The sequence below is a fragment of the Athene noctua genome, chromosome 7 (assembly GCF_965140245.1).
Source record: "Athene noctua chromosome 7, bAthNoc1.hap1.1, whole genome shotgun sequence".
NCBI lineage: Eukaryota > Metazoa > Chordata > Aves > Strigiformes > Strigidae > Athene > Athene noctua.
The window spans coordinates 2141288-2154737 of NC_134043.1; the positions used below are offsets into that span (position 1 = coordinate 2141288).

Genomic DNA, 13450 nt, shown 5'->3' on the forward strand with positions numbered 1-13450 from the left:
TGGGGCCACTAACATTTTTGCTAATGTACAGAGTTGCAGACGATACCTAATTCTGGGGCAGGTTAATGTGCCCGAGGGCAGGGCTGTTTAGAGGCCCTTGGCAGGCTGGAGGAATGAGCAGTCAGACACCTCCTGAAGTTCAGCAAAGGCCGGTTCCCAGCCCTGCCCCTGGGCCGGGGAGCAGCTCTGCAGCCAGGGACCCCGGGGTCTGGGTGGGTGACACTTTGGGCAGGAGGGAGCAGTGTGCCCCTGCAGCAGAGAATCAGCCACATGCTGGGTGAAGATGGGTCAGTCCTGGCTCAGAGGGGTGGTGGGATCTCCTTGGAAATCCCACCAACCCAGCTGGGTCAGAACCCAAGGGCTCCAGCTGGCCTAACTTGGGATGAGGGGTTGGCACAGACACCTCTAGAGGTCCTTCTGACTTAAAAAATACTCTGTTGTCCTGTGATCCTGTCATTTTCTTTGAAACTTTATAGAGAACTAGTTTAGGATTTGTACCTTTTCCACCCCTTAAATCCTAGTAATGAACACAGTGGAAGGGAAAAAAAAAAAGGTAAAGTTACATAGAATTAACAGGTGGCTACTCTTGTGCTGCAGTCAATCCAGCAATCCAGTGTCATTCTGTGCAATTTTTGTGGTCCTCTAGAAGATTACATTTGTCAAAAATAACCTATTACTTAAAGCAGAATAAAGCAAAATCACCATTCACACTGCATTTGAAATATTTCAAGGGATCAAACATGATGCAGAGGGAAACAGGCACAGCTTCCAGGGAGGTTATCGGAAAGTTTTGTACTTAGATTCAAGGACAAGATTTTATCCGTTTTGTTAAACATAATGGAGAGCTTCTGAGCTTCGTAATCCTCCTGTGGGATGTCAGTCTGAGCTTTATGGAGATATGTTATTCTTAAACTCACATTTTCCTCTTTTCCTCCATCAGGTTTTGCAGCGACTGATTAAATCTAGAGGAAAGTCACAAAGTAAACACTTGAATGTTCAGTTGGTGGCAGCTGATAAACTTGCACAATGCCCACCAGTAAGTACAGAAGAAAGGCTAAAGAACTTGTGATACGTGGAGTTTTAAAGATTTCTGCTGCGTTGGTCCTTGATTATAGCCGAGTTTATACGTTATCACTTCGCTTTATGGCAATTCAGGCAGCCCTGCAACTGCAACCCTCGATCAGCTTTTATTGCTAAGAAACAAGTTGTTTGATACTTTCATCCTGGTTATCTCCTGTGCTGGGTTTGTTACGATCTTTGGCAAGGTGACAGGTCAAAAATGACGTGTGTGGTAAACCTTCCCTCAAATGACATCATCTGTGGAGCAGTTCTGTCTTAAGGTCCCGAAGGGCCAAAGTTTCAGACTCCCAGTTTGGGAGGAGGCTGCTGAGGACTTCCCTTCAGCTGCACAGTGAGTCCAAACCCACCACCTGTCTGGTGTGAGCACAGGTCCTGGAGAGAGGATTGGGCAGGCAGGAGCTGTGCAGAAAAGCTGTGCAGGTGTTTGGACAGGGCAGCTCAAAATTGCTTTTCTTTTTGAAAACCATGCCTGGTTTTTGCAACAGAGAAAGCTGCTTGGTGGAAACAGATGTGGATGTGGGCTTGCTTTTATGGTGTCATAGCTGTGCTCGTACCAGGGGAATGCTGAAGCAGTCCAGCCTAGGGCTTGCCCATTGCCCATCTTTCTCATGCCAAAGAACTGGGAGTAGAAATCAGATTAATTTAGAGAAATTCAACCTGGACACCGGAAAGGTTTCCATGATCATGCTCACTGACTTAAAATAGGCAAAGTGCTGACAAAAGAAATGTCTTGGAACAATCTAGGAACAAATCTGGGACTTGAAATCAGATAAATTCAGAAAAATTCAAACTAGACACTGGAAAGGTTTCCACGATCGCAGGAACAAATCTGGGAGTTGAGATCAAGCAGAACAAATGCCGGACCCTCATGGTCAGATAATGCTCCCTGAAGACTTTGCCTTGTGCTATGTAGACCTTAAAGAGGTTGCCTCCATTTCAGATGGCTTTTTATTCTCAATTCAAATGAAAGTAACAAAGTCCAAGCAGCTTTTATACTGGAGTAATGATCCCCAAGGATTTATTTCCATGAAATTTGGGTTTGTATGCTTCTTAAGATACCAAACCTCACAGCCTCCTCCTCTTTTGTCCCCACTGGCCATAAAAAGATAATTCAGGTATTTCTGGGCACTTCTCCCAAATTATAGGGATAGATGTTGCTTTTTAACTGTTGCCCTTGGTAGGAATTGAGGCTGAGCCACGTTTCCTTTAGGCCGGCCCTCTCGTGCCCCTCCGATGTCCCAGAGCTGCTGTTGGTGGGAATGGCGGCACTCTCCAGCAGAAAGGGAGACCTGGAGAGAACTTTCCCTTCCTCTCTCCTCTTGCCCACTGGTTGACCTTTAAGGCTCCTGCCATCAGGCAGACCTTGCCTAAACGCTGGCTAACGGGTGGAGACTGCCAGCTTCTGCTGCACTGGGGCGCTCGCCCTTGCCTGTCTGGAAGAGACTTTTGTGGCCTTGGATCTGCCCAACAATTCTGCCTTGGCTTAGCAAGGGAGCGGGGTGATTCTTTGTGTATGGATCAACTTTCTGAAAACACAGTTTCAGGCTGACTGACACTGCTAGTGAGGTCAGGTTCCATTTGCTCAGTAGTTTCAGCCAGATACAAAATGAATAATTAGTGAAAACTTTTAATTTTGACAGGGTTTTTGGAGTTTTTTGGTGTATGTTCAGACTAGATTCACACTGAAATGTTAGAAAGCAGAGAGAAAAAAAGGTAATAGGCTTGACTGAAATTTCTCTCCTCCTTATCTAAAAGCAAAATGCTTTAAGAATGTGTCCGGAGTGAGAGATCTGATATAAATTCCTCCTACCCTTGATGCAGAGCAAGAATTTAAATAATCCAGCGAAGTGTTGGTGGTGGCGTGTGCGTATGTGGGGGCTGTTTCTCCATTTCTCCAGTTCAGAGCCCTTTTTGCAGTGCCTGCTCTGCCCAGCCAGCTTGCCGTTCCCTGGCAGGTTTGGGTTTCACAGCCACCCTCCTGCCCCATCAGCACCGTCCGGCTGTGGATGCAGCAGCTGGCGACCACGTATCATCCAGCTCTTTGCCTGACTGCAGAGAGCCATAAGCTTCAGGGTGCAGTAACTGTAGGTCCTTATTTTCCACTTGGAGCAGCACTGAAGCTGTTGGGGCCATCTCGAGCTCTTCTGAGAGCTCAGCTATATTATGTTTCTCATGTGTAATTTTCTACTGAATTGTTATCTCTTAAAATGATGACAGAGAATTCCTGGGAGCCATTCAGGTCCCATTAACTAAAAATTGTGGGCTTTTCTGCAGTACAAAATAATTTCTGTAAAAGCATATACCTTCCTAAAGCTTAATGGGCGGGAGCCAAGTTAAGTGGAGTTGCACCTGCCCCTGTTTGAATACAGCTTGTGGTATTTACACTGAGCTTACACACAGAACAATCGGCTACACATTCTTCACAGTGGAAAGGTGTATTTATTTTTCCACCTGCACAGAGAAGCCCGTACATGTTTCACAGCCTTATTTGCTGTTTATACAGTGATTTCCTCTTACTCCACTTTGGTTTGCTCACATTGGTTGGAACGAGGCAAGTAGCTGCATTGGTTGCAATAAAGAGTGTGCAGCAGCAGGCTGCCTGTTGTAGCTCATTCCTTGCATCCTGGATTGGCCATCCCCAAAATCTGGTAAACTGCCTTAACACCCAGTCCTGTAATTGTAATTTTTTGCCTAAGGCAACAAAGTGAGACCCCCACCTGGATTAAAAAAAAACTATTTTCAAATTTCAGAGCATCCAGATTTGAAACACGTACCTTGCTCAGAGGCTGCCTTCCACTCTGAGTCGCACAGCAGCCTCCTGCAGAAACCATCTGGTCAGTTTCGCACTGTTTGGTTTTGAGAAAGTTACTGCTGACTTAGAGTGCTTGAAGGGAGATGGTAGTCTTGGTTAAGTTTAAATTCAAGGACCAAGCTGATCCATGATTTAATTAAGTAAGAGTATACTGCCAAGACCAACGACACTGCTGGCTGTCTTCTGCACCGTGACCTGCTTCATCTGTTTTGCAGCTCGAATTCCTGCAAGAGGAGTATTTGTTTTAAGTGAAGATACTTGAAAACCATAAAAGCCTCACTTTCTTTTCATTTGCCAAGAGCCAGCCTTAAGTAATCAGACGGTGCTGCATGTCTAGACATTTTAAAAATAGCTGTCTTTTTTGGCGTATTTAAGTTCAGGAACCGCTTTCATTATTAATTCCCTGCTAATCTTTCACTGATGCTGCTCAAGCCAGGGCTAAGCGTGCCTATCGCTTCATGACTCCGTTAAGCAGGAACATTTATATGGCTCAGAGAAACGTGAACTGTACTAACCATAGAGCTTTAAATACACTAGTCTCATACAGCTCATTATGATTATTTTTTTTAACTTTTGGATTTATGCCAGCGCTAAGAGAGGGTTCATATCCCTCTGGTCTACTTGACATGACCTAAAAACCACCAGAAATTCTACTCTAGCGGGACTAAAATGCGGTGGTCTAATAAAAAATAGCCAGTACACCAGATACATCTACAAGTTCAGCTTCCTCCTCTGTCTCAGTTCTTGCTCCATCCTTGCAGTTCTGTTTGGGGCATCTTTTCCCCCAGAGCGTGAGCTCACCTTCCCCAACCTCAGAGTTAAGGTGCAGTTTGGGCTTGCCCTTAGCTGTCCTAACTCTGGGCTCTGCCTGAGGCTCAGTCTCTCGTATGTTCCCTCTCTGGAGGGTGAGGAGGATGCCTCTGTAGTCACATCCATTTTATTTCGTGTTGCTAACGTGGAGCAATGCATCGAGAATATTTCACAGGGGTTATATGGTAAAGCAAAAGAAATAGTGGAGGACAGTGGCAACTAACTTTATGTTCTCTTCAGGAAAGTCCACTGCTTTAATGTATTGCTTAAGAAAGTGATATAATCACTTAAGAATAAGTGATATAATTAACACATCACTTAAGAATCACTAGTATATGGAAATTCTCATAGGACAATTATTTTACTCATGTTGTAAGAAAATACTGCGGTGAATAAAATGCATCATAAGGAGAACTGGGAAGAAACTGCTTTACTCCATGACCCCTACAAACAAGGATCTCCTTCAAAGATTCTTCCCTCCCAGATACATAGAACAAACACAGTCTAACTACGAGCACAACTGTTAAATGCGAGAAAAAACCTGAGTGCTTTCTCTGTAATTTATTTTCCCTGTAAAGTTCACTGTGAAAAAGGTGACAGTTCGACTGCAACCATTAAAAGTTTTCTTCCCTAAATTCAATTTAATTGAGATCACTGTCAAAATACCACCCAAAGCTACGTACTGTCACAGAACGGGGTGGTTTAGATCTGTTATCTGCAGAATTAGCACTACAGGCGCTCCCATCTCTGATCTCTGTCCTACCTCCACCTTGCAGCTCCCTGAATCAACTGATCCGGGTTAAAAAGAAACTTGAGAACCAGTTCCCTAGTTCAGCAGGAGGAGGTTGGAGGGTGTTGGAAGAGTATTCGCTGACCTGCTTGCTGCTAAAACCCCGCACAGCTGAAAAGTCGTCTTGAGGCAGGCTTACCTGGCAGCCAGCAAAGCTGGGTTTTGTAGAGAGAGCCAGAGTTGCCCTCAGATCAGCAGCCAGCTATGCAGAGAATGAGCAGTGCAGGAAAACTGCTTGCTCATCTCAGGCCACAAAATTATAATATTCATTCTTTATTTAAGAAAACACACGTTATATTCCAAGTGTAATATTTTACTCTCAGTATTTTCCAAAGCAAAGTACGTGTAAGCAAAACACATTCTTTTATTTCCCAACTTAACTATGTTTGAATTACTGACTTCTTCCACAAATGATGGAGTGAGTGATGCAATAGAATATGTAGCATATCAACGTGTGTTTAAATAGCGAAGAAGGGTGTAAAGGGTATAGATAAATAGAGGAGCAAACCAAGCAGCAGTAAGCACTGAATTGACCAAAGGCTGTAGTGTTGGGAGTAGTATTGTTAGAAGAAAACTCCATACTTGCTGGCAGAGGAGGAGACATTTCTCTACCATGCTGATAAGAGAGAATTAATTAAAAAACAATTAAATTTCTTTTAGTATTAAAGTAAGTTCTGGACCAGGCTTCTGGGCAGAAGGTAGATGCATGATCAAGATTCATGATAAATTCATTGTGCAGTTTCATGTCTTGCTCTAGAGATGTCAGCTCTGTGTGTATTGGATAGAGCTATAAATACGCATGAGGAAAAGCAGCCTGTGGTTTGTATCGGTTGCTGTTAACACCTGCAACGTTCTGCACTTTATTTTTCATTGCCTGTGCTGTTTTCACAATTTTTTTTTCCACTGAGGTGTGAGTTAAGATTAAATTTGACGTACGAAATTTCACTGCTGAAAATACGTTCGTGTTTTACTTGAGGGACTCAGTTTACAATGGTTTGTTATCAGCTGTTTGTTATCAGCACGTCTCATGCTGATAATCTAAAAACGATGTGTGCAGAGTGTCCCTTTGACTTCTTGGGTGTCACAGAAGCCGCGTGGCTTTGAATTCCTTCCATGCCCACTGGTAAATGGCCTCTCTGTGGCTCCTGTGCTGCGCTGGTCCGAGGCAAGCGCCAGGACTTGTGCTCATGGCCAGGTACTGGCCCCTGGTAAACAGGTCAGAATCCCAGACTGGTTTGGGTAGGAAGGGACCTTAAAGATCATCTAGTTCCAGCCCCCCGGGCAAGGCCACCTTCCACTAGCCCAGGTTGCCCAAAGCCCCGTCCAACGTGGCCTTGGTAAGGATTAGTAGGGAAAAGGCTCTGCCTGCGTGGTCTTGCAGGTTTGAGAACAGCTGGGTAAGACCAGCATGAGTGAAGGCAGTTAAAAAAGAGCGTGTGTCTGGGAAGAATTCCCAGCTGTGAGCGTCTGAATGGGCAGATGTCCTGCGGGAGCCCTGCTGAAGCAGAAATACTGCTGCCAACAGAACTGTGTGCTGCCTTCACTGCAGTGGAAATGGGTTTAGGGGCATCGTCGCTCTGGAAATGCCTTCACGAGTAGGATGAGAGGTCTGTGAGGGAGCCCTGGGGTCCAGATCGATGCAAAGCACCCCGTGGTACTCTGACAGCGAGCTTCCCTTCCTATCTTAGAGCAAAATAAATCCATTAAAGGAGTTGGCACCTTTGAGCGGGGTAGGGCTCACGCAGCGTCCCGAGAGCCTTGCTGGAAGGGTACAGGGACTTCTGAGAGCTTTGGCTTTTGGTCACCTTTTAAACCCGCTTACACCATTTGCGCAATCCCATGCTCTGATTCTTACTTTTAAAGGATTAGCGTGATGAGAATTGTTTAACCTCTCTTTCTTGTCATCTCTAACATTGTAATGAACCATACTTTGTTGTTGCAATCAGGAAATGTTTGATGTCATTTTGGATGAGAATCAGCTTGAAGACGCTTGCGAGCACTTGGCAGAATATCTCGAGGCCTACTGGCGTGCTACTCACACCACCAGTAGCACACCCATGACTCCTCTCCTTGGGCGAAATTTAGGATCCACTGCACTTTCACCATATCCTGCTGCAATCTCTGGATTACAGGTATGAAAATACCTTCCAGCCCCAAACACCAGTACAGATCAGGTGGGGTTGTTTAATTTACGGGGAGACAGCGTAATACATTTAATATAGTGTGACCTATATTTGCTTTGTTAGTTATTGTTCAGTGTGTGGCCACTGGCAGCAGTTAGAGGGGAAGCCAAGGCCCGTGGCTGAGGAGGAAGCAGTTGGTCAGCCGAGTGCTGAAGCACTGTGACTGCTCTGGCTTTAACGGGAAATAAAATGGCCGTAAATTTTCTGGCAAGGAGCGAGTTCTTGAGGAGGAGTTAAATGACGCTCTGACAAGTGGCATTGTAGCCACATTAGAAAATGGCCTGTTTTGAATCTGGAAAAAATGTCATTGGAAGTGAGACCCTGTCAGATTGAGAGTAAGCAGCACGGTGTGTCCCAGCAGTTGGGCTAACAGCTATTGCAGAACGCAGAACAGTGTCTGTAATGCTCCCTTTTACTTCTACCCTCATAACTTCACAAAACAGTCACTTTTGGGTGAAAAAACTTCCATGCTTGTCTCTTGTATCAGCAAAATGCCTTCACCTTTTTGAGTTTTTTGAATGTGAATAAAATACTTTCTTTTTTTTACCCACTGAAAAAAATTCTGACCCTTTTTTTCCACAGGGATAGCTCAAAAACGGCTGAACTTTGAAACTTCAAACGTGGCATGTAAATAGTCCTTAATGAGAAGTACGTGCTTTACTAAGTTTGAAAACAGAAAAAATGTTTTTGATTCATAGTTATGAATGCTTGAGAAGATCAGGATTGCAGCAAACTTTTAAGTCTGAAAGTTTCAGAAGGAGTTCTGTATGTGTGTGACTTTTAGGAGTGTGCACTTTCTAATGTATGTCAAAAGTAGAGTTGAGCAAATTACATTTAATGAATAATTCACCTGACAAATTTAACCTCTGTTCTGCTTGTAGAATATCTGGAAGCAGGTAACAATTTTGAAGGAAATGATGCATTGTTCGGTGTTTTCAATTAACGTAAAGCTGTTTTTTCTGTGAGAGAATTGCACTTCACTGAGGGTGCATGAGACTTGAGACTCACATTTCTAATGCTGTGCTTGATTTTACTAGGACCAGTAAGTCACTGTTTCCTGACTGGCTGAATGCACAAGCACTGTTCTTTTACTAATAACATGCACATGTAAACTGTTGTTTCCATTTTCACTTGCCTTAAAATTTCAGTTCTCCATCCCTTCATGACAATAAAATACCATCTGCAGAACTTTCACCTCTTCGGTTTCATTTTGAAAACTGGGTGTATCCACAGAATTTTTTTCAGGCATTTATTTCTCTCTGATCAATGGACACCAGCAGTAACTGTGAAATGTTGCTCCATTTACTTAGGGAAAACTCACACTGAAGATGAAAATCACCCCTGTGCAGTGGGCTGGCTGAAGGTATGCATCACTTAATCCCCACTTCACCCTAATTGTGAAGGCTTAGGTGGGACTTGAATGGTGCTAGTTCTCTGCAGAGGGGTAAATTTCTCCCGGAGCGAATGACGCCCAAGTAGAGAGGGCAGGATTGGCCTTGCAGTGCCACCCAAGGGTTCAGGCCCATTAAGGAGTTCTGATATTCTACCTGGTTATCTCGCAGTAAGGATTTGCATTGTCTGAAGTGCTTATCCACCTAGAGGTTTTGTACTCATTCAAGCCTTTGGAAGGATTTGCATCAGTTTTAACTGTAATGATATGGTAATTATAAAGTGCTCATGCGAATCCTAGGAATTAAACTAGCATAGGTGCTTATGATATGTTAAGATTTTATACTACTTATGACCTCATGACTCCTCCTCACCTGATACCTCAGGGAACTGAATAGCAAAAGCCCAGAGCCTCGAGTAACAGTCACAGCTGAGGATGATACAGATTTGCTGGGACAATCTGTACGTACTTCACCTAATCAGGACTGAGGAGTGGCCCTTTTTTATTGGCTTGTGGCTTGGACTTTAGTTTACAGAGACTTAACACTTCTGATTTAACTGTTGGGCTTCACGAAGGTCACCAGGGTGAAGTTAAATGGCAGAGACAGGAGAGTCAAAGAGAGGGCACAGGGGACAGCGTGCTCCAGCTCTGTCCTGTCGCACCGCGGGTGGAACCCCCCTCCAGAGCCAGTGGCTGTTGGGTCCTTGGTCGTGACCTTGCCTGAAAGGGGAAGATGCTAATGCTGAGCTGTGTGTGTCTGCAGCCCTCAATAGGAGGAGGAAATTTTGTCATTGTTGACTCCTGGGGGCCAGTCATTTGCCTTTGTGGCTAATCGCTGGCTAGCTCTAAACCGACATAGTTCAGTCTGATTTCAGTGAATGGACTTACAGTTCAAGTTCAGTGTGTTTCTCAGGCTCCAGGGGATTTGCATTTTAAGTCCATTACTGCAGAAAACGTAGTGCAGCTTATCGTTCCAATTGTGCTGTGGGATCAAAAGTTATTTGGGGCATCAGACCAGCATGTAACCAGTCCTCTGGGGGGGGTCAGTAGTGGGATCAGAATGACTACACAGGTGAGGTGGGGAAACGGGAAGGTTTCTAGAAAGGAGCAGGTTGCAGCCGGCGAGGTAAATAACTACAGGGGAGACAGAGGATAAGCACAGAAAGTTAAAGTTGCGGTTGATTGGGTGATTGTATATCAAAATTGCGTGCCTAGGTCAAATAAATATAATTCGTGAAGAAAACCTCTGACATACGATCACTCTAAAACACGATGCTAGAAGGAAAACTTGTGGATAATGTGGTAGAAGTTGCTGGGGGTGTGAATTGGCAGGAGGGCCCCTCTTCCGTGGCGATTAACCTTGGTAGCATCGACCCGCAGCAGGAGACGCGACATCCTACCTGCTGTGCTGTGACCGTCTGTACCCGTCTGGGCAGGTCCCTCCCGGGCAGACAAGCCTCTTGTTACAAATGATGCAGCTCCACAGTGGCCGTGCAGAGAGGGTGCTGCAGCAGGAGGAAGGTTTGCTAGCAGAGAGGGTGCATGGGCCGGGATTTCGGGGCTGAGAGGAGCAGGCGGTGCTGTCTGCGCGCCCTTACAGGAAGAGTGGTGCTGGGTTTGCAATCTGGAGGAGGGAAAGGATTCACCGAGTTGGTTCTCGGAGTATGGGTGGCTGTACTCTTGAGAGGTTTAATGTGTGATGACAGCAAACAATAATTTTTTAGGCTGTTTCCTCATTGTGCCAGTGTACAGTTAAAAAATGTGAACTGATTTTGTTCACGTGACAAATTGTCATTATGGGAATGTGAGGATAGCAAAGGCTGAACCTTTTCATGAATAAATTACCATAGAAAAGGATTTTCTGTCAATATTATGGTTTAGTTGGAAGGATTTGTTAATACCTAATCATTTTAGCCAGCCCTTAGCTGCCTGTTTAGCAGTCCATCCTCTGTTTGGTCACATGAAGGTTTTTAAATAGGGCTCAGGGCTGCACCTTTTAAATAAACCCCCTAACAAACCCCCAGTGTCTTCAGATGTTTTCTAAAACCGCATAAATCAGTGCTGAAAATTTTCTAAGCAGAGTAGAAGCATGAATGTTATGTTCATGATCAGAGAAAAGTGATAAATGCTGAATACATCAGCTCACTTTTCATGCTAAGGGGCCTGTAATATTGAACAAGGTGAATACCACGAGGTACATGTTGTAATCCCGCCTTTGGTCTGCTTTCAGCTCTAGGAACCAGACTATTCCTCTAACCCATTCCTGTAGCGTACAGACTTTAATTTAAAATGAATAACACAAAAGTGGATGGATTCTGAAAGACCTCAGAATAAGTCTCAAAGCAAGCTAAAAAATGTCAAATCCTCTTTGCCTGTATTAATGCTTGGATTCTTTGGCCCTCGTAGAGCCAGCGTATGAGGCACAGCAGCCATTCTACAGAGAACTCTCCAATTGAGCGACGAAGTCTAATGACCTCAGATGAAAATTATCACAATGAAAGGGCTCGGAAGAGCAGGAACCGCTTGTCTTCCAGTTCCCAACACAGCCGAGATCACTATCCTCTAGTGGAAGAAGAATACTCTGACTCATACCAGGACACTTACAAACCCCATAGGAACCGAGGATCCCCTGGAGGATATAGCCATGACTCACGACATAGGCTTTGAGTTCAAGAACCTGGGGAAAAATAGGATTCATCAGTTGATAACTTGCCATAACGTAGCTAGGAAAAAAAAAAAAAAAATCATCTTAATTTGGCAGATGTAACGCAGTTATACTGAAGTTGCACTCTGCTGTCATTTGATGTTAAGTAGGGGGCAAAAAAAAGTTACCATGCCCTTACGTTTATGCCCGATCATATAGGTTGTGTTCTGGATTTTTTTTTTTTTTTTTTTTTTTTTTTAGTACAGCATTTGCATTTATAGCCATACTTTTTCTTGTCATTAGGTATTAGACACATCCGTTTGTAATTTAGGGTACTTATCAAGGCACTTATAAAATAATTTCCTCTGCTGGAAATTCCAAATGACCAGTTCCAGTTGGAACCACTTTATAAACCAATTCCTGTTGGAATTTGGGTGAATTGACTGGAAAGTCGACTTGAGCATGTTGCAATCAATTGAAAAAAAAAAATACAAATGAAAAATCTGAAAATTACAAACCACTAGAAGCCAGAAAGTCAGCTACAGTATTTGTTTGCTGGAAGCTCAATTTACATTTAAAGTTAGAATAAAAGGATTTATTCTAACTATTTATTTCCAGAATGGCTTTTTCAGACAAACCAAATGTAAACTATTGAGAGTGCCAAATATCACAAATTATTGCAGCAGTTACAAAATACTTTCCAGTTTGAAATTATTTTTAGACCTGGCATGAATGTTGCAGCAAAATGATTTCTTTAGTTTAGCCAGTACTGACATTTTTGTTGTGGTCAGCAATGATGAACTATGACAGGATAAGGGGAAAGAGAAAGAGGAAAATGAACAAACTTAAGAACAGTTTGTATGGCTAGAGGTTGGGGATAGTCTCTTTCTTTTTTTTTTTTTTCCTCTCTGAATACAGCTAGTAGTCCCAAAATGGAACATCAGTGTATAGATGCGTAATATTTTTTCTCCCATTTTTAGTATTCTGCCTTTTTAAATGGAAAACAATACACTCTTACCCAGTGGGTAGGGCACCTTCATTCCCGTACATCTGAGTACCTACTGGTATGTTCCATCTTTTAAAATCCATCTTTGAATGTCTGAAAATTCCAGCTTCGCACAAGAACTCTCCAGAAGATCAGTTGAAATTTCAGTAATGAAATCTGAGGGGAGGGAGCGGGGTTAAGTATTTGTAAATGATCAACATTTAAAATCACATATGGGTCAGAATTAGCTTGCAATAAAAATGGAGTATCAGAAAAAAAAACCTCTGCTCGCAGTGAAGTTGTGGAGCTGAGATTTCTGATTCAGAGAACTATGATAAATCTTCGGAGAAACTGCTGCCTTACTTCCTAACAATCACTTCCTTACACCTACTGAGTCTTCAGTTTCTTTAACTAGATAAATTTATGTGATCGGACCTTACGTCTTACGTGATCAGTGAAGCCTTAGATCCAATGTGAATGAAAAATTTCCCGTAATTGATCGCTTTGTACAGCCCATAATGTCTTGAAGCAGAGACTCCTGAATTTTCCCACTGCATGCATTTTCTAAAATTGACAGAACTATGCTGAACACATGGTTTTTTATGCAGGTTCATGTCAAAACTATTTTTTCAAAAATTAGGTTCGTTAACTTTTATATTTGCTTATTTTCTTCCCTGAGCCTGCTAAAAGTAGGCGTTAAAAGCATGTAGCACTAAATGAATTTCCTGAATATTATGGTTTCTTCTTCTTTCTGGA

At 43.3% G+C, this 13450-nt stretch overlaps 1 protein-coding gene and 1 long non-coding RNA gene across 6 annotated transcripts in view; one reads left to right on the forward strand and one right to left on the reverse strand.

Annotated features, from left to right (window-relative positions):
- The window catches only part of CACNB4 (calcium voltage-gated channel auxiliary subunit beta 4), a 107668-nt gene extending 94933 nt beyond the window's left edge, over positions 1-12735 (forward strand). For 2 of the 5 annotated variants that reach the window (XM_074911313.1, XM_074911314.1), the window contains 3 exons: positions 941-1036; positions 7439-7624; positions 11472-12735. In XM_074911313.1, the coding sequence (XP_074767414.1) occupies positions 941-1036; positions 7439-7624; positions 11472-11732 (543 nt within the window). In that variant the 3' untranslated portion in view covers positions 11733-12735. Of the gene's footprint in view, positions 1-940; positions 1037-7438; positions 7625-8257; positions 8864-8985; positions 9039-11471 lie in introns of those variants that run through there. The other 3 variants (XM_074911316.1, XM_074911317.1, XM_074911318.1) reach the window with 3 other exon arrangements.
- On the reverse strand, positions 494-12826 carry LOC141962776 (uncharacterized). The gene is made up of 5 exons (XR_012633981.1): positions 12728-12826; positions 11670-11742; positions 10466-10689; positions 3855-4116; positions 494-962 (listed from the first exon to the last, which is right to left on the reverse strand). It is a non-coding gene; the product is annotated as an uncharacterized LOC141962776 (long non-coding RNA).
- Positions 12827-13450: the final 624 nt, after the last annotated feature.